Raw genomic sequence first — 26,822 nt, forward strand, 5'->3', positions numbered from 1 at the left:
AGGTGATGGGCAGTTATGAAGTGTATGTTCAATATTTAAAGGCAAAATGTATCCAAAAGGCTATATTTAGTATTAAAAATAGCTGTGGGACAACCTGCAAGTGGATCGTTTGGCTATATCCCAGTTACACTCTCACCACTGAGTACTATGTGGGCATTTTTTCCAATATACATGTATTTCTTCCAGCCCTTAACATCATTTGCACTATTTTTTCTTTTCTTTTCTTTTCCTTTTAAAGAAACCACAGCTGGCCATTTCCTCTGTTCCTGTTTCTTTAATGTCTCTGCTGTCCTTTATTCGTTCTGCCACATAGATGGCGTAAATGGGTCAAAAAGGACTGTCACACTGCAGTAATGCTTCTTCCAGACACTTACACTCGTATATCCCACAGGCCATGGACAAAGTGTGAAAAAGCACAGAAACAATCCTAAATTTGTAGCAGGCAAGCACCGGAACACCATAGAAATCACAGGTTCACGTCCTCAGGGAGTTCTGGGACATACCTACCCTTTACACACAAGTGAAATAAACTAGAGTAACACCAGCGTAGCAGTCAGAGTAGCTGCAAACATGACTGCTGTGTAAATTGTGAAACAACTCTTAGTCACAAAAGGGAATGCATCTGCATGCATTTTTATTTTTTGCAACACAGATTGAAAATAATTCATTACTCCTTTTATCTAGAACTTGAAACATTATGCTTTAATTAATCAATGCAGATAGAAATGAAGAAACTAATGTGTTGTTCCTGTTGGTGGATCTAAAGGTTCCCCTTGACATTTTAGTCCAGTCGTATCTGACTCTAGGGGGCAGTGCTCATCCCTGTTTCCAAGCCATAGAGCCAGCGTTTGTCCGAAGACACTTTCCGTGGTCACGTGGCCAGCGCGACTAGACATAGAACGCCGCTACCTTCCCACCGTGGTGGTACCTATTTGTGTACTTGCATTTTTACATGCTTTCAAACTGTTAGGTTGGCAGGAGCTGGGACAAGTGATGGGAGCTCACTCTGTTGCGTGGATTCAGTCTTATAACTGCAGGTCTTCTGACCTTATAGCACAGAGGCTTCTGCGGTTTAACCCGCAGCGGCACCACGTCCCCTGGTTGAGGATCTATTGGTGTTTAATTCACTATGTTATTGTGAATTAGTGTGTTAATTAAACTATGGGAACTATGGGATTTTCAGAGAATGGCTTCTTTGTCACCTTTACCCCTGTGGTGGAACATTTTGCTCAGTTCTGGCTGAACAAAAGCACTCCTTCTGGATTTTTTGTTTTGTTTTGACGTTTCCTTGCTCATCTGATACTGTTTAGTGGCCCTGGACTACAAATCCTACAATCTGATTGACAGATGGGGATGATGGGGTTTGTAAAAGCAAAACTATTAAGTCAGGGAAGGTTGTCCTAAAATACTGGCCCTAACTGCCCAGCTAAGTTTTGCTCCTGATAGCAATCTCCTTCTATTTCCACCAACGCATGTGCTGTTTGTCACACTACAAACACCGTGGATTGCTTGAAAAGTCTAGAAAAGGCTAAGAAGGAAAGATGTAGTGCCTCCAGTTACAGGCCATGGTCCTCTGTAGCGCTAATAGTGAAGTGCAGCAACAAGTGGCTGCCTTAGAATCATGAAACCATGGAATTGGAAGGGGCCTAATAAGGCCACTGAGTCCAACCCCCTGCTCAAGGCAGGAATCCAAATCAAAGCAGATCTGATGGATAATTGTCCAGTTTTCTCTAGAATGCCTCTACCATAAATCTCTGACAAGGGGGAATGGGTTAATCAAAGGGATTCTGCACCACTAGATCCTTTCATCCTTTAACTCCTCACTCACTTCGAATCAAGAAGCATGGTCTACAAAGATTGTCACTAGAGCACCTCTTTTGCATGCAGGAGCCACAGGGGACCCAGATTTAGGGACTGACACCTCCAGTTTCCAACAATCTCCGTGCTCTCTTACTATCTTCCTCCTCTTCAGGCCTCCCTCTACAGTGAACGAAGCATGGGGCAAAATTTCTTACTTGATGCAGCACAGATGCTGTTAATATCTTTACTTCTCAAGTTAAAGAAGTATACTGGGGGAAGAGCAAAATAAATTAACATGTAAGAAATAAAATTTAATTATTTGTTTCTGAGCTCTAACAAATGTCTTTAACCAACAAATTAGCTAGTAGTGTCTTGTTGGGTTAAAGGGGGTAACTAATTAGCATACAAGCGATTATATTTAACCATAGTGGACCCTCTACTTAAGGAATTAATCCGTATTGGAATGGTGGCTGCAAGTCGAAAAGTCTGTAAGTCGAATCTCCATTGACCTACAATGCACTGAAAACCAATTAATCCCATAACCAGTGGTTTTTATCCTATTTTTATTCCATTTTGGTTTTTTCTGGTCTGTAAGTCGATTCTCTGGCTGCAAGTCGAATCTAAATTTTGCAGCCAGAGAAGTCTGTAACTCGAAAAGTCTGTAAGTCGAGCCGTCTGTAAGTCGAGGGTCCACTGTAGTTAACTCCAAGCTGTGCTTTTACTATGGAAACCATTTGTGATTTATTTATGTCATGTCATTTTCATATTGCCCATCAGCAAAATCCCCCGTACTTTGGGTAACCAATTTAACAAGACTGTTATATCAGCCTATTCTTCTTAAGGACAGTGTGCAGAGCACAAAAATTCCTGCAAAAGGCAGTTCAGTAATAAATGGAATGATATTCCCTCTGAACATTCCATGGAGTTGGGAAGGATGTAGGGGGTACAATAAGATGACATAACAAAACATGGGAACCATAAAATCCAGCAACCCCTGCTGGGACAATATGCTTGAGACATAATTAGAAGCAACTGGAATTCCAGTATGTAATGCCCCTGCCTTCATCCTTGCATTCAGAAATAGGGCAATTCCAGCCTGTGGTCTGGATGTAACCCACAAGAGTTCTCTGTCCAGGCTGCCGAAATCCTTTGACAAGCTCTGCCCCCTTGCCACTGCCACAGTGAATGGTGGTATACTGGTGAACGGTATACTGCACACTATTCTTTGCCCCAAGTAATGAGAAGGGGCCTGCCTGTATAGTGGATAGTGAAAATTTGACCTGCAAGCCTTTACCAATGCAGTATAAATTCTATTTTCTCATCTTCACAGATCTTTTTCTAGGAAGAGCAATACATAGTAAATATTACTAGACATGCACAGATCAGCTGAGAAGGTGGGGGCTGGAAAGATGTGCATGCACATGAATTAATATTGTGGGGTGTGAAAAGTTTGTCTGTTCTCAAAGGCGATTCCTGGATCAAGCCATGGAGGGAGGAACTTCCTCTTAACATTTTAAGAGAGCAACCTTCTGTTCTAGTCTTGCGAGTCCCCTACCCTTTATTTTTAGCTGGCTCCTTCTTTCTAAAATCTGCTCAAAGCACAGCAGTCAAATCATTCTCAGCCCTCTCTAAAACAAAATATAGAAAGATGGTCCGAAACACATTTATGGCTCCTTTGGACATAGATCTGTACCAGTTCTTTGAAATTCTCACAGAGGAAAGCAATTGACTGCAGATGTGCATCTCTGTAATACAGAAATGTAAGATACAAGAAAGAGGCTCTGGTTAACACCCCAGGGGCACTGCAAGATATGAAGTACAGATTCACGTCTGGCCCTTCTGTTGTTACATTCTGACATTCCTCAGCTCAGCAGCCTGTTCTGTATTCTTCCCGCTATCTGGAAGCACAGAAATGGATGCAAAGGAAAAGGAAGTCCGATGGGAAGGCCAGTCATTTTGTCTCTACCTGGTATGCTCAGAAGACATCCGCCTTGTCTACTGCCTTGTCTTTACACACCACAGAGAACAACGTCATTGTTTGTCAAATAAAATTTCATACCAAAATAGCTCTAGAACTGAGGGAATATTTTATTTTATTATCTTCCACTAAACGAGCCAATCATGAAAAACATACTTACCATTCTCTGTTTAGCTTTAAAAATAGCTTAAGTCCTCCCCCTCGAATAGTGTGTGATCTGATGCATACATTAACCCCCGGCACAAATGGGTATCTCTGCCTCCTGCTATGGAGAGGAAAGCTCTACACCCACAGTCCTTTGCAGATACCGTATTGCCTTCTTCACTGCTGCGAATGGGGAATTTCCAAACTTACAGATTCCTAGCAGAGCTTCCACAACCACAAGTAATTGCTGGATTAGGGAAGCTAATTCATCCTAGGTAATCGGCCTCCAAGCATTATTATTCACACTGGTGCTTCGGATGTTCCTTTTAGCAAAGAACTGAGGCATCAGGAACATTCTAAGCTAATTTTAAAATATAGCAGCTAGTCTTTAAGGTGCCACAATGTTAAATGGTGCCTTTTCCCCTGCACCCTTTCTTTGGTAAAACGGCTTCTTCTATTTGTTTCAGGAAGGAAAAACATATTAGTATACGTATGTTCCCTCTGTTGTTGGAAACATCAGATTCAGAAAAGAGGAAGTTTTAAATTTGGAAATTATATCCCTTCTTCCCCATGAGAAAATGCAAGGTGGGAAACCACAAAAAAGCGCCACGGCTGGCACAGGAGTTCCCACTGGGTTGGTCCCTCCAGTCCCCTGGCAAGAATCCCTCTTCTTCAAAGCAGGCGGGAGAACCAAGACCACCTACCTTGTGGAAGAGTGCGGAATTCCTGCTCCTGGGAAAACTGCCCGTCCCCTACTGGCGTGATGGAACGGACACGCAGCAGGTAAGCCGTGTCAGGCTGCAGATTGGCCAGCGTCACTTTGGGCTCCTGAAGATGCTGGACTGTGTAGTGTTTCTCTTCCCCCTATAAAAAGGATCAAAAGAATCAAAAGGTCTTCTAGGATTTGAACAAAGCAGGGAACGGGGCCGTGGGGGGGGGGAAGAGAGAACAGTTTGGAGAATGGGCAGGTGGAAAGAAGAAGATCACACCTCACCTTCTCAAAGTACATGACCTCGTAGGTGATAGGGATGTGGCTGCGGTGCCGCGGTGGTAGCCAACTCACAGACAGGCTGCTTTCGTTCTGCCGATCCAGGATGAGATTAGTCACCATGATTGGGGCTAGACATAACGAAAGGGAAAGGGTCAATGTGTGACGTCCCTTCTGGAGCTAGACGACAATCCATTCAGGATGCATATTACCCCCAGAAAGCCTGTAGGGGTCATTGTTTCTCTTGACTCTTTGCTGATTGCTCCCCCCTGGCTTAATCCTTTCTTTTAAAAATCCTACATAGAGGAGGTGCTGCCCTGAGACAAAGTGAAGCGATTACCCGCAAATGGAAGAGATTCTGGATGCCCCAAGGGCAGTCGAGTAGAGGACCCAAAGATTTTAGCCACAGGGGATAAGACCCAATCCGTCAGCATTCATTTCCTCCCCTTTAACTTCCTCCCCTTTCTGTTCCCAAAACAAAACAAAAAACCAAATGAAGCCGAAACAAGGGGGCACCATTTGCTGAAGGCTTTGAGGCATGATGCAGTTCCCATGTCTCTTATGTAGCTACTTCTCCAGGGATGCTGTACGTGATGTACTGGAGCAATAATTAAGACCCCAGATTTTTAGGGACAGGAGTAAAAAGTATCCGACTACATCATGAAGGGACAGAGGATGGGCAACGTGTGGAGCCATGCCAGCTGAAGCCATGGAGACCTAAAGGCTGAGCACAGCCTTGCCAAGGAACAACAGCCAGGGGAGGGAGAACTGTTAGCACAGGGGTGCAACCCTGCCTTGGGGAAATGGGTTTATGGAAAAGATAAGGACCTTAGTCATGACTCTAGTGTCTCGGCTTGGTTAGTTAACATCAAAAGGAACCATTCCACGGACAATTATTTCCAAACTCTGACCTACCTACAGATCTGCAGGGCTTTTGCCCAATTAAGATTTCAGGCGAACTAAGGTCTGCTTGTTTAGAAAGGGTGTGTGTGTGGTGGTTTGCGCGTTATCAGAATGAATCGGTGTTTATGACTGTGGTCAAATTTAAGATATTGTACAGTCCTTTCTGAGCAGCCCTTTGTAGACACAGAAACAAAAATGAAATTCCTTTCTTGTCTTATTGCTCTATAGACTAGAGATGGGCATGAATCAGAAAAAGGGTGATTTGTTTTGATTCATGATTAGCCAAGGCTGACGAACCAACTCCCAGAACCTGCTGTTCAAGTACAGATGACGCATTTTGGGAGTTAGAACCTGCCCCCCCCAAAAGAGGAATGTATCCAATCTTTGTTCCTATACCTTACAAATAGAGATGGGGCTTCCTATTCGTAGACGAATAGGAAGCCCACCTGCACTGGTGGCAGACCCGATGACCTCCCACCCTGAGAACCTGCTGGTCCGCTTCCAGTGTGGCGCGTGTGACCGGTATCACTATCATCACCATCACCAGTTGCAGCAGCAGCAGTCCAGCGGCTGGAGCTCCATTTCCCTGCTCACCCGGCCACGCCAGCAAGGGGGCAGGAGGACGAGTCTCCCTGCTCAGTCACGGAGTGGCAGGGCAAGCAAGGAGATGGGGCTGCAGCCACTGGGCTACTGCTGTAACCGGGACACACACTGACGCTGATACGAAATACAGTTCAAGAACAACTGCAGCCTCTCATGCCCTCAGGTTGGAAAGGTCCCTTCCCCGGATTCACGACAGCAACTCACCTGCGGGACCCACAGCCACCCAGACAGGAGAGCTGGTGCTCTTGCGTAAAGCAGGGCTCAGCGCGGACACACCGTTATGAGCCTGCACGGTGAAGCTATAATTGGTGTAAGCCTCCAGCCCATCTACAACCACACTGGGCCGAGTGAGGCTGAATGCACTGGGAGAAAAAGTTACGCCACTCTCACAGGCTTCACACACGAGGAAATTGCAGCGCTGGCAGAAGACGTTGTAGGAGAGATCCTTGCGCCCACCCTGATCGATGGGTGGCTGCCACGAGAGGGAGACCTGGCTCCCCACAAGGGAGAAGGTGACATTCTGGGGTGCAGAAGGAGGGCCTAGAAAAGGCAAAGAAGAGAGAGAGAGAGAGTTAACAGTGTGATCTTGCAAAGAAGCATGCAAGCAAACAAGTAGACAACTTTTTTTTAAAAAAAATGCCAGTCTTCCTATTCAGACAGACATTAAAGCATATATCTTCAATGTTCTCCATTGATTCTTGGGCTATTCTGCTTTTTCTTGCCTTGCTCCTGAGCAAAGATTGCTAAAAGCAATGAACAAAATGTGCTGAATTCATTCCTATGTACATAAAGGACAGTGAGAGCCTTAAGAAGAAGAATGCATGGCAGAGTGTTAAATAAGAGGTTTCTGAGTCTACCATGTGTTAAACTGTACACATAACTGTGCCATGTAATATTTTCAGAGGGAGTGGGGTGGAAAGGTGGCTGTGTTTGTCTGTTGTAACAACAGAAATATAGGGTCAGAATCCAGTCAAGTAAATGATGCCTTTATAAGAATAACTGGCAAGGAGTGACTGCTGGTAATTAAGCTGTTTTTGCTTAATCCTGGGGAATCCCCCAACTCACTTGCAACTTCCCTACAATCAGTCCCACTGCGGGTGAGTCAGGCGAGCCCCGAGAACAAAATGTGAACTCTTTAATTATCAGCAATCTCTCTCTCCTGATGGCAGTGGTATACTAACAGTAATTAAAGATCTCCTGCTCAGATCTCGGGGCTCACCCAACTTGTCCATAATGAGAGTGACTGCAGGCAAATTGCAGGTGAGTCAGAGGAGCCCTGGGACCTAAGGAGGAACTCTTTAAATGCCCATAATGTCCCCCTGCCAGGGATGTCATCCTCCTTATGCAAATATAATTTACTCAACAGGATTTTAGCAGACATTTTGTAGCATGTTAAAGGCTAACAAGTTTCATGTGGCATACATTTTCATGGCCCACCTGTGTATGAAAAATTGCCCAAAGTCCTTAAAAAAGGTCAACCAAGTAACACTGGTTTGCTCTCAACATGCCATAACGCTTACTGTTGGTTTTCCAGGTAACAGTCTTATCCATAGGCTTGAAAATACCCTAATGAATAAAATGAGGGAATCAGCAGAACAGAGAAGCTGGTGCAATGTTGCAGCCCTGCCACAAGATTAGTCTATGCATGTTAAGCAGACCTTGCAAAGATTCTCTTTTTGACTACATCACTCTCCTAAGCCCTGATTTTAAGGTAGGCACGCATAGATCTTCATCACTCACAGGACCCAATTTTAATCTCTAGAAACAGCATCCCTCAGCGTGGGACTTACGGGAGCAGGCAACCGTTTGGTCTTCAGTGGGTGTCCGAAAGAAGCCTTTGAGGCAGGGACAGCTTGTGGCCCCAGGAGAACTGGAGGAGCTGTTTGGGGGGCATTTGAAGCACCGCTCAGCTTCCAGGGTGTGGCGGTAGAAACCTGGCTGACAGGCTGTGGAAAGGAGAAAGAGAATATGAAAACTCCAAAGTCAGTGGCTAACATACGCTCCAGCTTCTGGATCTTGCATACAGAGTAACAACATCTCAAATTTAGGAATAATGTTCTTGAAGAACACAATCGGCCAATACAACATGGTGTACCTTATCTTTTGATTATTAAACTTAAAAGACATTCCTTTTAGATTCACAGAACATTCTGTTTTCAGCTTTCCAGAGCTTCACAGATAAGATCCATTCCTTGCCAGGGAAATCTGTCTCACAATTAAATCTCCCTGGTAGAATGTACAGTCATATTAAAAATTACCTTACTGCCAATTGTTTCCCGTCCTCCTCACATCTACATTAACAAAAGCAACACTCCAGTTGTAACTGGTGGCCTCCCATCCTGCTGCTCCTCTGACCAAAAGATGGATTAAATTATTTCCTGCTTTTCTTCCAGAAACAGGACTTAAGGTACCTCACAACAACTTTAACTAAAAAGGTACTGGGGGAAAAACAACAACCCCAAATTACATAATTACGTAACTGTAAGATATAAATGGACTTAAAAGCAATTTTCAAAACAGATAATGTTAAAGCCCAATTGAATTAAAAGTAGCTCTAAAAGTGCATGTGCAGAAAAGTACAGCACCCACCCCTTCAAAGTTCCTTTCTCAGCAGTCTGTCAATTGCTGAAAGCTCACATGAATAAAACAAGGAGAGGCGTCAGCATATTCCCCCCCCCAACTGAAAAGCAGCTCCACAGCCTGTGGTTTACAACAGTCTGAGATTGAGGCAACCACAAGCCTTCACAATGGAATTCTGAACAGAAAGGAGACTCCTCATTGGTAGAATACTACTGTATTACAACAGGCACCATATTAACTGATAACTATACAGTGGTGCCTCGCTTGATGATGATAATCCGTTTAAGCAAAATCGCTGTACAACAAAATCGTTGTCAAGCGAAAGTAAAAAAACCCATTAGAATGCATTAAAACTGGTTAATGCGTTCTAATGGGCGAAATACCTCACCGTCCAACGAAGATCCTCCATAAGGCAGCCATTTTCTGGTCCCTGTAATGCGAGGAATCCGTGTCCTTAAGACAGCGGGGAGCCATTTTGCAACCAGACAATCAGCTGTTTTCTGATCGTCGTTAAGTGAAAAATTGGTTCCTGAAGCAGGGAACCGATCGTCAAACTTTTTTTCCTATTTAAACATCACAAAAGTTATCGCAAAAACATTGTCATGAAGCGATTTTGTCGTGGAGTCGGGTAATCGTTAAGCGGGGCACCACTGCATAGAAATGCAGGTTACAAGCCATGATGGAAATGTATAATCTTCAGGCTTAAAAGGAAGGTACCTCAAAATGCGAGATGCAGGGGAGGGGTATCAGGAGACAAGTATTTGGTTGTCTCTTGTGCTCCCAGAGGCATCTGGTGGGGCCACTGTGAGATACAGGAAGCTGGACTAGATGGACCCTTGGCCTGATCCAGTAGGGCTCTTCTTATGTTATATATAAGGATGTCATAAATACATAAGCCCATTTTGTCATCCTTCACAATAAAGCACAAAGCTGGGAAGCTCTAATGAAAGGATGTGATGAATGCTTGCAAATGTTCCCACCCTTGACTCCCCCAAAAAGGTATCTGACACATCAAGACACCCCACAGAATACTAAGAGATTTTTCACTTCTGCACTTCTTTTGTTAGCAACAATTTTAGAGGATGGGTTGCACAGCAAATTTGTATTTTGTTCACCAAAAACTGATTCTGCAAACAACAACAGGTTTTCTGAGCAAATAACACTTAAATACTTTGCAAAAAGAAGATCCAAAAGATGAAAAAGGTAGATCAAAGCTCTCTTCACCTCACCCAGAAAGGAAAAAGCTTCTGGTATTCTTTATTCTCACCATCCAGAACAAGATATATGAAGATTTACATCCTTATTTAAGGGTCTACCCGGTAGTGGATACAGATGAGAAAGACGAGGGTGACCAACTCTGTTGGAGGCTATCACCTCAGCTGCGTTTTTTGAAAAATACAGAACCTGCTTTCATCCCCTGGTAGTTCTAGCCACAGAGACCTAGTTTTGCTTCCGTCATATCTCTTCCCCTGCAGAACCCCATCATGGCTTCTGAGACGAATGAGTTTAGGCTATGACACAATTATTAGAACTAACCTTCATATACTGTAACAACATCCCACCTATATTCTTTAAAAGCTCCATGGAGGAAAAATTAGATCCTTAATGCAGTCCTTAAAACAAGCACAAAGCCCAAGAACCTTGTATTTTGTCTCCACCACTAGTATTCCTAGTGGTTCTTCCAAACTCGCTCCTATCCGAAGAGCTCTTCAACATGGCCTCTTTTTACTGGGAAACGAGTTTCCTTCTCCTCCCTCAGTCTCCCCCTAAATCCTTTGATTTGTTTTTTCAAGTATGAGCCAAGAGCCACTACCAGGGCAGAGTTGCTCTGCAGACACAGAAAGCAAGACTGAAAATTGTTGCGTGGGTGGCACAAAAGGGAGTGCTTGGAGACCTGGGGAAGGAGGCAGGGGTGAAACAAGGAATTCAGGCAAGAGGCGCCATCTGGATGATGTCATCACATGGAGGGAATGGAAGAGAAAGCAGGCAAGACTGTTCCCCCCCCTCCTTTTTTAAAAAGAAATTTGAATGAAATAAGAGACAGCAGGTGGCAGCACCCACTCTAGGAACTCCTGCGTGTTTCTAGACGAATATAAATTTATCCTAATGTTTCCTTATAACCTTGAATTACAGTACGTCCATAAACCTAACTAGATGTTCCGGGGTAGACTGAATTATAAAAACCGATATTTTCCTCACGATACTGAATGATCACTAGATTTGCTAAGTGAAACTAAGCATTCTAAGGGAATAAACTATTTCAGAAGAAAGATTTGGTTAAATCCTCCTTTAGAACTAACTAACTACATTCCTATAGATAGGAACTAATATCAGGCAGAGGAATTCTGGACCTCTTCCCAACATGCCAGTTTTCCACGCACAGGTATTTATTTTCTGATGACGTGGACTTGTCCACAAAAGCTCACATTAGAAAATATAAAAGTTAGTCTTTAAAGTGTCACCACGTTTTTATCTTTTTCTACTTTTTGTTTTCTGGATTGATGTGCATTCCATCATTGAAGTCTTTAGCAAGAGATTGAGATCACGAGACATTTTGGACGTGATTAGAAGCTGAAATAAGGAAGGTGACAAATCTCACCTGTAGTTCAACTTATCTTTCAATGTCCCCCACCCCCAGTTTCTGGGACTGGTTTATTTTATGACACAAGAGTTAATTACTTCCGTTCAAACAACTAAATTAAGTCAGAGCAGTTGAGGCTGATTTCCTTGGAGGAACACATAAATGGCTGGGTGTTGTGTCTATGCTCATTCACCTTGCCCTGAGGTGAAATATGGTTGTTACCAATAAACATCTCTGGTTTGTTCCCCACAGCTAGGGGATAATATGGGTTTCCCACAGAATATATCAGTCTTTTTCAGCCTGTTGCTCTCCAGATATTTTACATTTCAATTCCTATGACCTGTTATCCAGGAGCTGGGAGTTGTGGTTCAGAACTTCTGGAGGGTGCCAGCCTAGGGAAAGCGGGAGTACAGACTTAACAAGGAGCTGCAGCCAGTCGTGGATTCCTCATGAGTCTGCTACACACTCCTGTAAACACATCTTTCTCACATGCATATGTTCACATTTTTACGAGTACGCCAAATGGCACCCAATGCTTAGATGAACAGTGGACATCAGGGAGAACCTTCCAGGCCGAAATGGAATGGTGAACCTCTCCCTTACAGGCATACATAGAAAACAGTTTCATTTGGTTTGCTGTGACTGCTAGACAACAGAGGCCCATCATATGAGCAGCAGCAGGACCATGCTCCTTCATCCTGAGACAGACAGACAGACAGACAGACAGGCAAGAATCTGGATGCAATCTGGGGAGGGAAAATAGCAGGTAGAAAGACATACACACACCCTTCCCTATGTGGGGGCGGGAGACAGTGGCACCAGCTCAATCACCACCACCTTTCAATTAACTTTAATGAGGCATTGTATGGGCTTATTAAATGTAAGGAAGAAAAGGAAGCTTCCACCCTAACTCACGTTGAGCAGCCGGAAGGAAGTTCCCCGTTAGAGAAGGCAGGCCAGATAGAGCCCTTCTACAGAAGCAACCCCTTTCCCTATTCCCCAGGCAGGGCATACTTGAGGAAAAGAGGAAATATATGCAGAGTACAAGAAACTGATCTGTCAATTGCAGGTCTGAGGATACCTGGTACAGTTATATTCATAAAATTAGGCCAGACTAGACTAAATGTCAAAGGGAACCTTTACCTTTACTTAATCTCTGTCCTGAATGGGAACTCCCCAATGCAGTCTGGTCTGGGCTCAGCTACTAAAGGCTCTGATACAAATATAATGGATGCATAAATTAACTCGTTCATTTAAGTTCTGTTCCAGCGCTCCTGTGGAGCCAGCATGCAGTGGGCCCAACATTCCCTCCAAGCTGTGCAGGCAGTGCTGCAGCCCATTTGGTTTCAGCCAAATGGCCAGAACTTTGCGCACATGGGGTGGGATTTCTGCTGGTGGAAAATTGAATGTAATTAAACAGCAGCAATTTTTGCACCAGCACGGCTGTACAGCTTAGAGAGGGAACGTTGAATGGGCCACCTTTTTTTTAAAAAAAAATCTGGAGTTCCAGAACTGTAGACCTGAATACATCCATTTCTGGCCCTCTCCCTTACTATGGCTGGGAAGGAGCAAACCTGGAGCTAACAATTAGTTTTTCAGCTGCAGCACTAGTGGCATTGAAACAGTTTTGTACTCTTACTTGGTGTACCCGTGGGAGAAGTCCAACCAGAGTTGTATACTATACAAGATATGGAAAACATGGAAGTAGGTAGGAATTAGAGATGGGCATGAACTGCCGATTCGGTGGTTTGTTTATTGGCCGAACAGGTGTTCAGTGCTTCCCAGCCCTGCCTCCTCTGGCAGCTTGCTGCCCACATAGATGCAGAGCCCCACTCAGATGTGCTGCCTCTGAGTAGGCACCTGCCAGAAGATGTGGGTCAATAAATGAATCGGCACAAACCGCCGAACTGGCAGCCCGTGCCCATCTCTAGGAGGGATGCTTAAAAAGATTTTGTTTGGCACATATTTTAAGGCACAACTGACCTGATTGACACTACCTGGACTAGTATGCTCATCAACCATCTTTTAGTTTTTATTTATTTATTTACAAGATTTTTTTTTAGCCGTGCCATTACCAGTGGTCTCTGAGCTCAAAAACTAGTAAAATATGTCAATGTGCACTCCACTTTTGCAAAACTAACGAGTTTAGAGTAAAAATTTGTAATGAGTGAATATTTTCTGAAAAAGAAATTCCAATACAATATGTTAAGTGTTGTAGCTTTTTTTTTAAATCACAAATTGATGCAGAAACCAAAAGAAATGAATTTGAGTGATCCCACATGAAAACAATACAAACCTGGGAAATGATGTAGTTGCGTACCCTTAATAGCAGTCACTAAACTCAACACCCAGAGGATCCCAGCTTTCATTTATACAGACAGGTTTTACAGCGCCTATGTTTGCAAAGAGGAACTTAAAAACGTGTGGCCAATGCATGGGGATGTGAAATCTCTAAAGACAGAGGATCTTGCAGGTAGCATAAGCACACTTGTCCCTATAACTCCGCTGGCAAAGGAGTCCAAGGAGTGCAGGGGAAAGGCAAAGGAGGAGACATCGCAAGTCACTGCGAGAAACCAATAAATTCCAAATATGAGTAATTTCATGCCTAATATCCTTAGGGCAATTTTTTAAAAAAAAAATGTTGGCAAAAGTTGCAAAGTGCTTGCTAAGTAATCCTATTGTCAGAAGCCAGGAGCAAATTTATTTCACAGGAAAATTACTGCTTCTATTTTCCCTTCATTTTGCACCTTTAATGATAAGGTAAAGGTAAAAGGTAAAGGTTCCCCTTGACAATTTTTTTTGTCCAGTTGTGTCCGACTCTAAGGGGCGGTGCTCATCCCCGTTTCCAAGCCAAAGAGCCAGCGTTTTGTCCGAAGACAATCTTCTGTGGTCACATGGCCAGTGCGACTTAGACACGGAACGCTGTTACCTTCCCACCGAGGTGGTCCCTATTTATCTACTTGCACTTGCATGCTTTCGAACCGCTAGGTTGGCGGGAGTTAATGATAAGAGAACTCTTTAAAAAAAATTCAAAGCCGAAAAATCATAGAATTAAACAATTTCACAGCTGGAAGGGACCTTGGCTTTCATCTAGTCCAGTCCTCTGACAATGCTAGAATCTGACAACTGCAGCATCATCTCTGACAGGTTCAGATTATCTTTCAATGAGTCGTGGTAAAGTGGTTACACTGAAGCACTGCCGTGAAAGACTCTGCTCACATCTTGAGGTTCATCCTGACTGGCTCAGGTAGCCAGCTCAAGGTTGACTCAGCCCTCCTTCCTCGGAGGTTAGTAAATTGAGCACCCAGCTAATTGGGGGGGGGCAGGGGCAGCCATGTGTAGCCTGCATTATTAAACTGTAAACTGCCCAGAGGGTACTTTAAGCCAGTGGTTATATCCCTGCTCATTTGGCTTTTCAGTCAATAGATGGGAAAGCATCCATCAGTGTTTGGTATAGTTCAGCAGCTGCTCTTCCGCATCATGACCTGCAAACTCACGACAGATTGAGCAAATGGATAATATATTGCACAATTCAAACTACAGAAGCCAGGGTTCAACACTAGGGTGCAGGCTGCTAACATTGATGTTTTTAAATACAGAAAGCATACAGAACTAAGATCACAGCTAGCTTATCTTTCTAGGAAACCATAGGAGGGAGGTCAACAGCAGGCAGCCCTCATTCTCTCACGCCCCAAATAACTTCCAAGCAGAAGATGTCCCTCCCCGTTTTCACCTTCTCAGCTCATCCCAAAGAAGAACAAAAGATCAGCGCTGCCTGATGCTGCCCCTTTAGCCCTTTCTCCATTCAGAGTGACTCCACCCTGATCCTAGAACAAAGGCCAAAAGGTGTATCTCTGGCATTCTGCCAGCACTGAGTGGGTGCAGCAAAACGATTTGGACAAAGCCCTGATTTTGAAAGCGCACTTCGGTCTGTTGCCAGCCTGGGATGCCTGGGACAGAGAGAGATACTAGGAGAGATGCCAGATCGGCATGAGTTTTATTGTGAGTCTTTGGTGGCTGGGAAGCTTAAAAGTTTCTGGAAAGGCAAGAATTCTTTCTGAACGGTGTGTGCGTATGTGTGTGTGTGTTCCCATCATGAAGTGGAGAAGAGGCTTGACAAGATGAGCACAAACTGTAATGAAAGCAAAATCATAAAATTTCCACATGTGTATGCATGCATAGGCACACGTGTGTAGTGAAATCCTCTTTTAAAAACAAGACATTAGAAAATATCCACTGTCATGATGAGAGGGAGACCATGTGTGCGGGGAAGACGTGTCTCTACACAATGAAGTGCAATGTTCACAGGATATTAGGCCATGTAACAGGCCATTCCAGAGGCCAAGCCAGCCAGCCACTGGCAGCAGCACGAGGCAGACTTGTCACCCCCACAGCACTATCCTCTTTAGTCTTCTTCATAGGGGGTGAATGGAAACCATCCACCTCTCTGAGAGAGAACAGAAAGATGCACTATGTAATGGCCCAGTGTCTGCCTTGACTCTGTCCAAAGTGCATCTCATAAATTGGCCAATTTATTATGCAAGCCATTGTAAGCTATTGCTGTTATACATCAAATCACTTCCGACTTCTGCTGACCTTACGAACTCCTGCACTGAGAAAGGTCATATCACTAACAGCCCTGCTCATGTTTTGTGTACAAAAAAGGCCATCGCTTCTTTTACTGCTTCACAGTAAGATACTTCTATGTACACAAACCTGAAGAAAGCCTGCCATTTTCACGATCGTCCTGCGTCCATCTTGTGTTTGTTACTAGCCCGTTCCATACACGGATTTGCTCTTCATGAAGCCCTCCATTTTGACTGTGTCTTCCGACTCCACCTCCTTTCCCCCTGCCCCATCCCCAAATCTGAGAACCACAGACATTTCCTTTAACTGAAGACACCCCTGTCTTTGACTATATCTAAAGTGGGATAAGTAAGTAGGTAGCATGTCAGGCACTATCCGCGCGAGTGCAGAGACAGCCTGCCTGGGCACGATGGTTCCCTTTGCCATCCCAGGGGACCGTTCACAACTGAGGAAGATGGGGAGGGAAAGTAATACTCAGAGCAGCCAGGTGAAAAAATGGGCTAAACTCTGGAAGCAGAGGAGCAAGAAAGGCCAAGACTGTTCCTCACCTGATCACAGGGAGAGGGGAGAGGGAAGAACTACATCAAGCAATGAGTATCAGGCCTCCACCAGATGCTCTGACACAGCTAAGAAATGCAGATCTCTGCCAGAAAGAACAGGGTAATGTCACAAAAAAATATAAAAAGGTGTATTCCGAGAAAACAACTCAATACATGTGTATGCATGCATGTCCTCACACTGTATAGGAACATAAGAAGAGCTTTGCTGGAACGGGCTGAAGGTTCATCTGGTTGAGTATTATCTTCCCACAGCAGACAACCAGATGTCTTATGGGAAAACCATGTATGGAATACCATCACAATAGAACTTCCTGCTCTCACCACCAAGGGATACAAAGAGGCAGAAAGGCCTAAGCCGGAAGACTTTGTGGTCTAGCACAGGCCTAACTCCACCAAGCTTCCTGTTTAAAAAAGGAAGCTGCCCCAGTGCTTGCTTGGAACAATGAATGGCACATCCCTGATACACCTCAGTAGCCATCTCACCATCTTGTGGCAACAAATTCCACCATCTGTGTCTGTGCTGACTGTACTCCACTTTCTCTGTGTTTTGACCCTCACACTATTTAGGGCCTCATTAGACAAGATGTTGATTCTGTATCTAAAGCAGATCCTTAAGAGGAAAAAAAAACCCTGTTTATTCTGTTTATGAATGTCAGTTTGGCAAATTAGCCTGCTGTTATTTCAAAACTGGTCAACTGAGAGACTGCAAAGTGTTGCTTTTACGTTTGATAACCCAGGCCTAAATATTTGCTTGTGTGGTAGGATGTTGCAAGAGGAGGAAATACATATTTTCTTAAATATGTGATCCATCCCCTACATTCAGCAGATTACTTCATGTTCAAATATTTAGAAGAAAAATAACATTCATTTCAATGTACACTCACCAAACCATACATAATTGTATATTCCTCCATCCTGTCTATCTTCATTTGTTCTATTTTCTTGAAGTCCCCTCTCCCTCCCAGACCTGAGCTCTAAAGTTCAGGAGAGTTTGGGAGAGCTCAGATTTAAGAGTTAAAATGAGGTCTGAGTAAAGGTAATATTCCACACCCCCACACAAATAAATTTATTCAAGGTGAGACTGTCTATCTCAGCCTGTGTTGTCTCTTTTGACTAGCTGTGGCTCTCTCGAGTCTACAGATCTTCTGCACTACATGCAGGTACTAGATCCCTTTACAGCTGACAATGCCAAGGATGGAATCTATGGGTTTCTGAATGTGCTCTAAGCTTGAGTGTTGGTGTCTTCCAAAGGACCTATGTCAGGGATGGCACAGTGTAGTCCTCCAGATGTTTTCAGACTGCAGCTCCCAGAATCCCTCACTATTGACTCTGCTGGTTAGAGCTAGTGGGAGTTATAGGTATTTTAAAAAAATTCCCTCCCCTGTTCTGCAGCTCCCAAAATCTTCTCCAAGATGTAAGGGGCCCCTACGGATCCCCAAAAATAAGGAAGGGGGAGAAAATAGGAAACTTTTAAATTCCCAAAATGACTGTGGCTGATTACATCATCATAGTCATTATGGTGTAAAGCTGCACAACAGGATTCCAGACACACTGTTGTTTCAAAAAGTTTTGTAAGCCTACTATCCCCTTTCCTCCATAGTGCCCTGAAGAAAGTTTAACATTTGGATTGCTTATTCTAAACATCTAACATATATAACCAGTATGTTAGATGTCTAAAATGACTAAACACCTGCGTGTATGACTCTGGCCCATTTAAGATGCTGACATAGCAACGACTATATACTGAGTAGTTTCCAGCCTTGAGTGGGCATGAGCTATTAGGCAACAACTCCCATCATCTCTAGACAGCGTGGGCAACCGTCAGGGTTGATATCCATGGAAATCCAATGACATCTGGCTTTGGATTGTTTCTCTCACCTTCCACGATAGTTCCCAAATGGCCACATTCTGGTAATCAACAGGAGCCTTTAGGAATTGGAGACACTTGTTGCATGAGTCAGTAATCAGCCACAAACATCTACATCCCAGAAACTGGCTCCAAAAACATGAAACTAAAAAAAGGTGGAAGGACAAGTATGCTGAACTAGTTTGTTTTACAGTCAGAATAAATGTGAAAGAAAAAGAGAACCTGGCAGTCAGGCAGGAAGAGAGAGGCGAATATATAAACAATGGGAGTCAGATAAGCTGCTGTGCCCCAGTCAGGTGTATGCAATGGGTCACATCCCACACTTTCCACCTGTAAACACTGGTGTTTTCATCAACCGAGATCTCCCCAAAACCCTTGTCCCCGGTTTGTTCCTTTGGGCACCTACCTACACATTCTCCGTCAACTTCTTCAAAGCCAGTGATGCACAAACACTGTCCCACTGGGACCAACCACTCTCCGTTGGAACTGCAATGCATCTTGGGCGGAAAGCCTGCTTTTTCAGCTGCATTCTTCAGACAGGTACCAGGCACTTCCGACAGCCCCTCAAAGCTGGCAAGTGTCTCTGGGAAGTGTGCCAGTCGACGCACAGTTTCTGAGCAGGTCTTGTAGTAAACTCTCACGCCAACCAGTGCCACACAAGCCCCGGAGTTCTGAAAAGCCAGATAGAAGCCACGTTGCTGTAGCTTTCCTATGGAGCACACCTCCATGTTAAGCTGCAAGGCACCCAACTCAACATCCCGGGTTGTGAAACTACGATCACCTGCCACGGTGTTGATCTGGAAGAGAAAAGAATTCATCTCAGTTCATGCAGCCAGCATAATCAACCGTTGTCTTTCACTGGAATAATAACTTCAGTCTGCATAGATTTGCATATTTAAACACCAATGCATATCTTCTCTCTGTGTAGGAACCTAGCCTGTCAAGAAGGGTTTAACCCACCTTTATCCTCAAGACACAGATTTTCTGGGACAGTTTTTTTTACGTGAGATAATCCAAGTAGACATTACCTTCCTGCTTTCTACAATTTAGATTAATACAGCTCAGGATGCAGCCAAAAATTTACCACTTCATTCCACAGAAAACAAACTACATACTTGGGTCTTCAGCAAGATCTCCATATATGAAGGCAGAAATTGGCATTGCAAAGATAGTCTTGGATGCTGACACAGACATGCCAAAGACAATCTTGCACCCCCTTTCTTATATATATTACGAAATGATGAATTTTGCTAAACACTTCACTCTAGGTTCTTTTTGGGTCTAAGATAGCCAAATGAAAAGGAAAACAGTGTTTTGTCTTAACACTTGCGTGAAAGGGAGTTTCAGCAGCTATGTACTGTAGGTTTGTACGATGAAACCCAGTGCAGTGTTGGGCTGAGACCCAGGAGGCCTCAGCCACCAAAACGTACTGGGGGCTGGCATTACCAAAACCACCCCTTAAATATCACAAAAACCTCAGAAATCCTGAAGCCAGAATTGACTTGGTGGAATATAACACACATAGACTGCATGTCAAACTATGCTGGGATGGCTACATGATAGAGACAACAGGGCTTCTGTAGCTACTGTGTGTGTAGAAAAGGAAATTCAGTTATACCTTATCACCAATGTTACATTTGCCTAAAGGTTTTCTTCAAGACAGTAGCCCTGTGTGCCACTTCTTGTGGCCATTCTATGTGGATCTTCACACTAAGTGCTTTCTACTATCCCTTATCATTAGTGAAATTTAGACTAATATAAGAAACTGTAATGATTTAGTTAATGACTTTAATTTCTGGAAAAAAATTCTAGAAGAAATTAAAGAATTATACTATGGCACTGAACAAAGTCTAATATGTGACACAGAATGGCACAATGTTAAGAAAGAGTCCAAAAATCCGTCATGCTGTGTTGTTGTTGTTTAGTCGTTAAGCCGTGTCCGACTCTTCGTGACCCCATGGACCAGAGCATGCCAGGCCCTTCTGTCTTCCACCGCCTCCCGGAGTTGGGTCAAATTCATGTTGGTAGCTTCGATGACACTGTCCAACCATCTCATCCTCTGTCGTCCCCTTCTCCTCTTGCCTTCACACTTTGCCAACATCAGAGTCTTTTCCAGGGAATCTTCTCTTCTCATGAGATGGCCAAAGTACTGGAGCCTCAGCTTCAGGATCTGTCCTTCCAGTGAGCACTCAGGGTTGATTTCCTTCAGAATGGATAGGTTTGTTCTTCTTGCAGTCCAGGGGACTCTCAAGAGTCTCCTCCAGCACCACAATTTAAAAGCACCAATTCTTCAGCGGACAGCCTTCTTTATGGTCCATCTCTCACTTCCATCTCTCACTTCATGCTGTACCTAATTCAAAAAGTATGGTTTTGCTAAAGAGCCTTTCAACGCTGCCTTATAATTTCTTAGGGAAAGAAAAAGGGATTTTTCTCCCTGAAAAATAGGTTACAGTTGAAAATACACAGGGAAGAGAATCATGTTATCTCTCTATAAAGATTCATTAAGAAGATCCATAAGAACTAGGAAGGTCACAGAATGTAAGTCAAAGGAAATTCATTTAAAAAACACACCAGAGGTTAAATTGTTTCAGACAATAAATAAATAAATAAATAAATAAATAAATAAATAAATAAATAAATAAATGAATGAATGAATGAATGAATGAATGAATGAATAAAATAAAATAAAATAAAATAAAATAATATAATATAATATAATATAATATAATATAATATAATATAATATAATATAATATAATATAATATAATATAATATAATTCAGAGCATTACTATCAAACAGATAAGAACATATAAGATATTTGGCCCTTTATCACTCTAAGAAATCATAAAATTGCTTGCTAGACCTGTGGCCAGCAGGTTCTAACAAGCACATTTACTTACATAATGGAAAGATTTAGAAAACAGTAGGACTGCTCCTGGTGAGTGAGTTGCCCATACTTGTAATGTGAGTTTTGCTGGTTAAAATGCTGAGTCCATCTGTTTTTCAACAGTGGTCAACCTCATGCCTCCAGAAGATCCATGAAGAGTAGGGAATTCCTGTTCTTTTCCATCCAGCAGCTATTACTTAGAATAGGACTCTGTAGAGGTCCCCTCTAACCCACTGGTCACCAGAACAGAGAGCATACAGCCCTATATCTGCTCTATATCTATTAGGAGACATTCCAGCCCACTTTGTCTCTGGTACTGCAACATTATTTGTGGGCTTCTGAATCTCCATTTTTTTAAAAAAAATTAGCACATTAGGAGAACACAAATGGCTCTAAACTTGGGGGCAGAGCTACAGGGTGAACTGTGTGATCTATCAACTCAAAGCCCACACAACCCTACTACAATCATTCAATCCTGATGATGCAATAGTATTTCAGTACAGTTTAGCAAAGTAAGTTGAGTGAGAGAACACAGAGTATTCCAGAACACAAAATGGTTATCCAAACAGCGAACCAAGTCTTTTTGTTCACTCTAGAAACAGTCAACCAACCAGCTGCAAGGCAATAAATAAGCACAGTGAGCTTAGTTTGAGCCCTCTCTAGAGCTTCAGAGGCTGGAGCGTTCAAAGAAGATCTTGTGCTTAACGGGTGGATTCTGCTGCCCCTTGACATCTTTTCTGATGCAAGCAGCTCATCCTACTGCCCCTGTATTGATTTCTATTGCCCCTTTCCTGAATTTGAATTGCTCTCTTTTTTAAAACCTATGAATGCCAAATGAATCCCTGCTGGTGTCTGCTCCATCCCGGGGTGAAAAGCAGATTTTTGATCCACCCTGCAGGCACTCTGGAATTGCACAACTATCCCTGATTCAGTCAATTTTCACAAACTTGCTGAACTAGACAGTACACGTGCCTAATTCAGAGTTAGACTCCCTCTCACCAAGGAGATTCCATGTAGCCATTATGACTAATTGCATTGATCAACCTATCCTGTATAAACAATACAGTTACTCTTCTAGACCAATGGTTCCCAGTCTTGGGTCCCCCCACATTTTCTTGGACTAAAACTTCTAGAAGATTGCACCACTGGTTGTGCTGGTCAGGATTTCTGGGAGTTATCGTCCAAAAACATCTAGAGACCAAAGGTTGGGAACTACTGGTCTAGACCAGTGGTTCTTAACCTTGGGTTACTCAGGTGTTTTTGAACTGCAGCTCCCAGAAACCCCAGCCAGCACAGCTGGTGGTGAAGGCTTCTGGGAGTTGCAGTCCAAAAACACCTGAGTAACACAAGGTTAAGAACCACTGTTCTAGACTAAAGTTCTTATGATCTCTCAGTCAGACAATTTAGGGACTGAAATTCTGTTGCCATAACTTATACTGTACAAGGCTGCTCAGCAGTAGCAATATTTAAAAATATATGAATGCCCCTAATTCTAAGTGATTTGGTTCTTCTACAAAGTATCCTAGAATCCAGAAGTTCATAGTCTGATTCCCCACTGTGCCTCCTGAGCATAGAGCCAGCCTGTGTGGCTTTGGGTAAGCTACACAGTCTCAGGGTGCCTCCAGAAGAAGGGAAAGTCTAATTTCTTTCATAATTTGGTTTACCTGTTTCAATCACAACTGAAAATGATACAGCTGGTACCAGAAGACCAAGGAGCATGACTTCTAGGAAACTAGTTTAAGTGCTGTCTCTAGAAGAGGTTCAGGTCTAGTTTAAAAAAAAAATTTTCTGTGTCCAGGGCATGCTGTCTGCTTACACTCAAAGCTCTGCATGTGATTTCTCCACCCTATTTTTGCATGCTTACTTCCTCGTATGTCCTCACCCATGACCTTTACTCCTGAAACTCTGTTATATAGCAACCACCCTCAACCACCCAAAGAGCCCCTGTTCTCACACCTACTTCTGCTTGTTCTCTCTTGTTGCTCCTTGGACCTGATCTAAACATGGTACTTAGTATCTCCCATGTGCATGGTCCCCTCTTTTCTTCTTCTTCTAGTTCATCTTTCTCCCTTCCCCTCAAAAACTTCCTTCTAACCCATTTTTTTCTTATACCCAAGCATCACACAAGCCCAAGGAGACATTACTACCTATATCCATTCTCATTCCTTGCTTCCTTCCCCAAATGTCAGAATTTAAATGATATGCCTCTTGGAGACCCAGGCCTTTCTCTTTAAGACCATGAAACTCCACAGATGGTAAAACAAGAGTCAGTGGTATAAATAACTAAAAATTCAAAACACTTTTCCATAATAGCTCCCCAGTCCTGCTGACCTTGGTGAAGAGAGGGCGTCGAAACTGGATGCCAACATCTTGATCTGACTCCATGTAGTAGAGGTTGAAGGTCTCCTTGCAGCTCACTGCCTCCCCTTTGAAACTCTTGCAGTCCCGAATGGTAAACTTCAGCTCCACAAAGATGTTAGAAGAGGCCTCCCCTCGGAATATCCAGTTGGTGCGAAGCCAGTTGTCAGTATCTCCCTCGGAGAAGACATTGCAGTCCTGGTACATGTACACAGGAGTGTTGTTGATCATCTGTTGAACCTCGCTCCACTGTACGTGGGAAGGGAAAAAGAAAACAAAGTCAGATAAAGTGAAAGCCACAGCAAGGTACCGAAAAATAAGCAGTCATACGATCAGACAAATGGAGGGATATACATATGAAGAAAACCACTGCTGCCACCATCATCACCAACGTTAAGACAAATATGTTGCTTATGAATAAACAATCTTTCCTAATTTACCTTCATCTCCATTTTCCTGCATTCTATTTTCTCCCATGTAAAATTTTAGATCAGAGATCTGTCCTTTTGTTGCTGTCCACTGTCATGTTTGTTAAACGATACTGTACAAATAAAATCATCAGCAGCAAGTACCAGCAACCCTATATTCCGTGTTCATCTAACAATATGTAGTGGAAGTCAACCGGGGAATAACTCTACTGCTGGAGTTCCCATTCAACTTAGGGAAAACTATGGAAGAGCTGGACCATAAAGAAAGCTGACCGCCAAAGAATTAATGCTTTTGAATTGTGGTGCTGGAGGAGGCTCTTGAGAAATACAGCATAAGAATGCAGTTTTAGTCTTTTGGAAAAGCTATTAAATGACCTCTTAATGAGGGTAAAAGAGGAGAGCACAAAAATTGGTCTGAAACTCAACATCAAAAAAACCTAAGATCATGGCCACTGGTCCCATCACCTCCTGGGAAATAGAAGGGGAAGATATGGAGGCAGTGACAGATTTTACTTTCTTGATCACTGCAGATGATGACAGCAGCCATGAAATTAAGACCCCTGCTTCTTGGGAGGAAAGCAATGACACGCCTAGACAGCATCTTAAAAAGCAGAGACATCACCGAATAGTCAAAGCTATGGTTTTTCCAGTAGTGATGCATGGAAGTGAGAGCTTGGACCACAAAGAAGGCTAACCACTGAAGAATTGATGTTTTTGAACTGTGGTGCTGGAGGAGGTTCTTGAGAGTCCCCTGGACTGCAAGGAGAACAAACGTATCCATTTTGAAGGAAATCAACTCTGAGTGCTCACTGGAAGGACAGATTCTGAAGCTGAGGCTCCAATACTTTGGCCATCTCATGAGAAGAGAAGACTCCCTGGAAAAGACTCTGATGTTGGGAAAGTGTGAAGGCAAGAGGAGAAGGGGGCAACAGAGGATAAGATCGTAGGACAATGTCATCGAAGCTACCAACATGAATTTGACACAACTACGGGAGGCAGTGGAAGATAGGAGGGCCTGGCGTGCTCTGGTCCATGGGGTCACGAAGAGTCGGACACGACTAAACAAACGAACGAATTTATTTACAGGTATTTAACCTGCGGTCAAGCTACAAAATACATCAACTGAGGATTTATTCTCACAGAAGCAAAAAAATATCTGATAAAGCACTGTTCTTTTTGGTTATTTATTCCCCCAATCAGATCAGCTCCTGTCTTTACCCTGCCTTCTGTGCTTGTTTTGATCTCCCAGGGAGGCTTGTAATATTTTGAACAGGGCTTTTCCTATTGCAAAGTTCATTTCCATGCCAGACATTCCTAGATCAGAAGCAGCTTTTAATTTGTTCTTTACTATAGTACCTTTAAAAAAATTGTAGGGGGGGGTGAGTAGCTGCAGAGGCAAGGCTGTAGCAAGGAAGGGATTTATAAGGAGTTATTTATTATGGGGGTGGGTGGGTGGGAAGTCTAGAGAAATGGTTTCCAAGGACTGGATTTGAAGTGCCATGCAAATACTAATAAAAGTAAGCTCCACTCCCCCTTTGAGATAAACCATGCCAGCCTGCGCATCAGTATCTCTCTCCATCTAGATAAGCCCTGAACTAAGAACAAATTCTTCTCTTGATCACCTTAATGTTATTTGGGGTTGAAGGGCAGATCAGATGAAATCTCCTAATGTTTTGTTTTCATGTGGTTGCAGCCAAGAGGCCAAGAGTGGGATTTGGGGGGGGGGGGGGCAGGCTCAGTTCTATCACAGCAGCAGCACCAGGATGAGCGTTTCATCTTCAGCCATTTTCTTGACCAAAAGCACCCCAAGCCTATCTGAAGCTACATTCATGAGGGAATATATATAGTGTGCTCTTGTATCTCACAAAAGTGTCTGATGGAGTTTTGTTGCCCATGTATATTTGCACCATCACAGATGCTCGCACCATTTTTTTAAAAAAGTGACCCACGGTTACCTCTACATTGCAGATGTGGAGCGAGGCTTTAAGAAAGAAGCTCCTTCCAAGGCTATCGAGAAAGGGCCAAAGCAGAAATATTTATTCACACATAATAAATAAAGCCTCAACGGACAACATGGAAACAAACTTCTATGTTGTTGCTTTTAATATTCTGGGCTTTGATTTATTTTACACTTGTATGCAACACATCAGTTGAGCCCAGGATTTGCAGTATTCATGTAGGAACTTAGCTACAGCCCTGAAAATTATGAAAACCTGATTTGATTTTGTAACCAACAGCAACCCTGTCAATCACCGGTCCTCAGTTCATTCACATCAGATGTGACACTTGAGATGGTGGAGCTCAGCCCTGTCTATACAACAAAAGGGACACATCAGGACTGTTTTGTATCAGACATCTTGATGGCTGCTACGTGGCACCCACATGCTTTTAGCTTCTACCTAGAACAGATCACAAGATCCCGGCACTTGCAACCAGATCCAGTGTCGGATGATACAGGGGAAAAAAGTGACCGAGATGAAAAACCTGTGCGCTGTGGTGCTACAGTGTCACAACAGGAAAAGTGAGACATAAATTCAAGTTCTTCTCAGTAGTCAG

General features: G+C 43.3%; 1 protein-coding gene across 1 annotated transcript in view; it reads right to left on the reverse strand.

Moving 5' to 3' along the window:
- EPHA1 (EPH receptor A1) overlaps positions 1-26,822 on the reverse strand; it is an 86,396-nt gene that overhangs the window by 10,861 nt on the left and 48,713 nt on the right. The window contains exons 3-8 of the mRNA XM_020815522.3: positions 23,812-24,087; positions 18,998-19,388; positions 8,207-8,362; positions 6,621-6,956; positions 4,917-5,041; positions 4,627-4,786 (exon numbers count right to left, since the gene is read on the reverse strand). Coding sequence (XP_020671181.3) covers positions 4,627-4,786; positions 4,917-5,041; positions 6,621-6,956; positions 8,207-8,362; positions 18,998-19,388; positions 23,812-24,087 — 1,444 coding nt within the window. The remainder of the gene's footprint in view (positions 1-4,626; positions 4,787-4,916; positions 5,042-6,620; positions 6,957-8,206; positions 8,363-18,997; positions 19,389-23,811; positions 24,088-26,822) is intronic.

This window comes from Pogona vitticeps, chromosome 2, assembly GCF_051106095.1.
Source record: "Pogona vitticeps strain Pit_001003342236 chromosome 2, PviZW2.1, whole genome shotgun sequence".
NCBI classification, from domain to species: domain Eukaryota; kingdom Metazoa; phylum Chordata; class Lepidosauria; order Squamata; family Agamidae; genus Pogona; species Pogona vitticeps.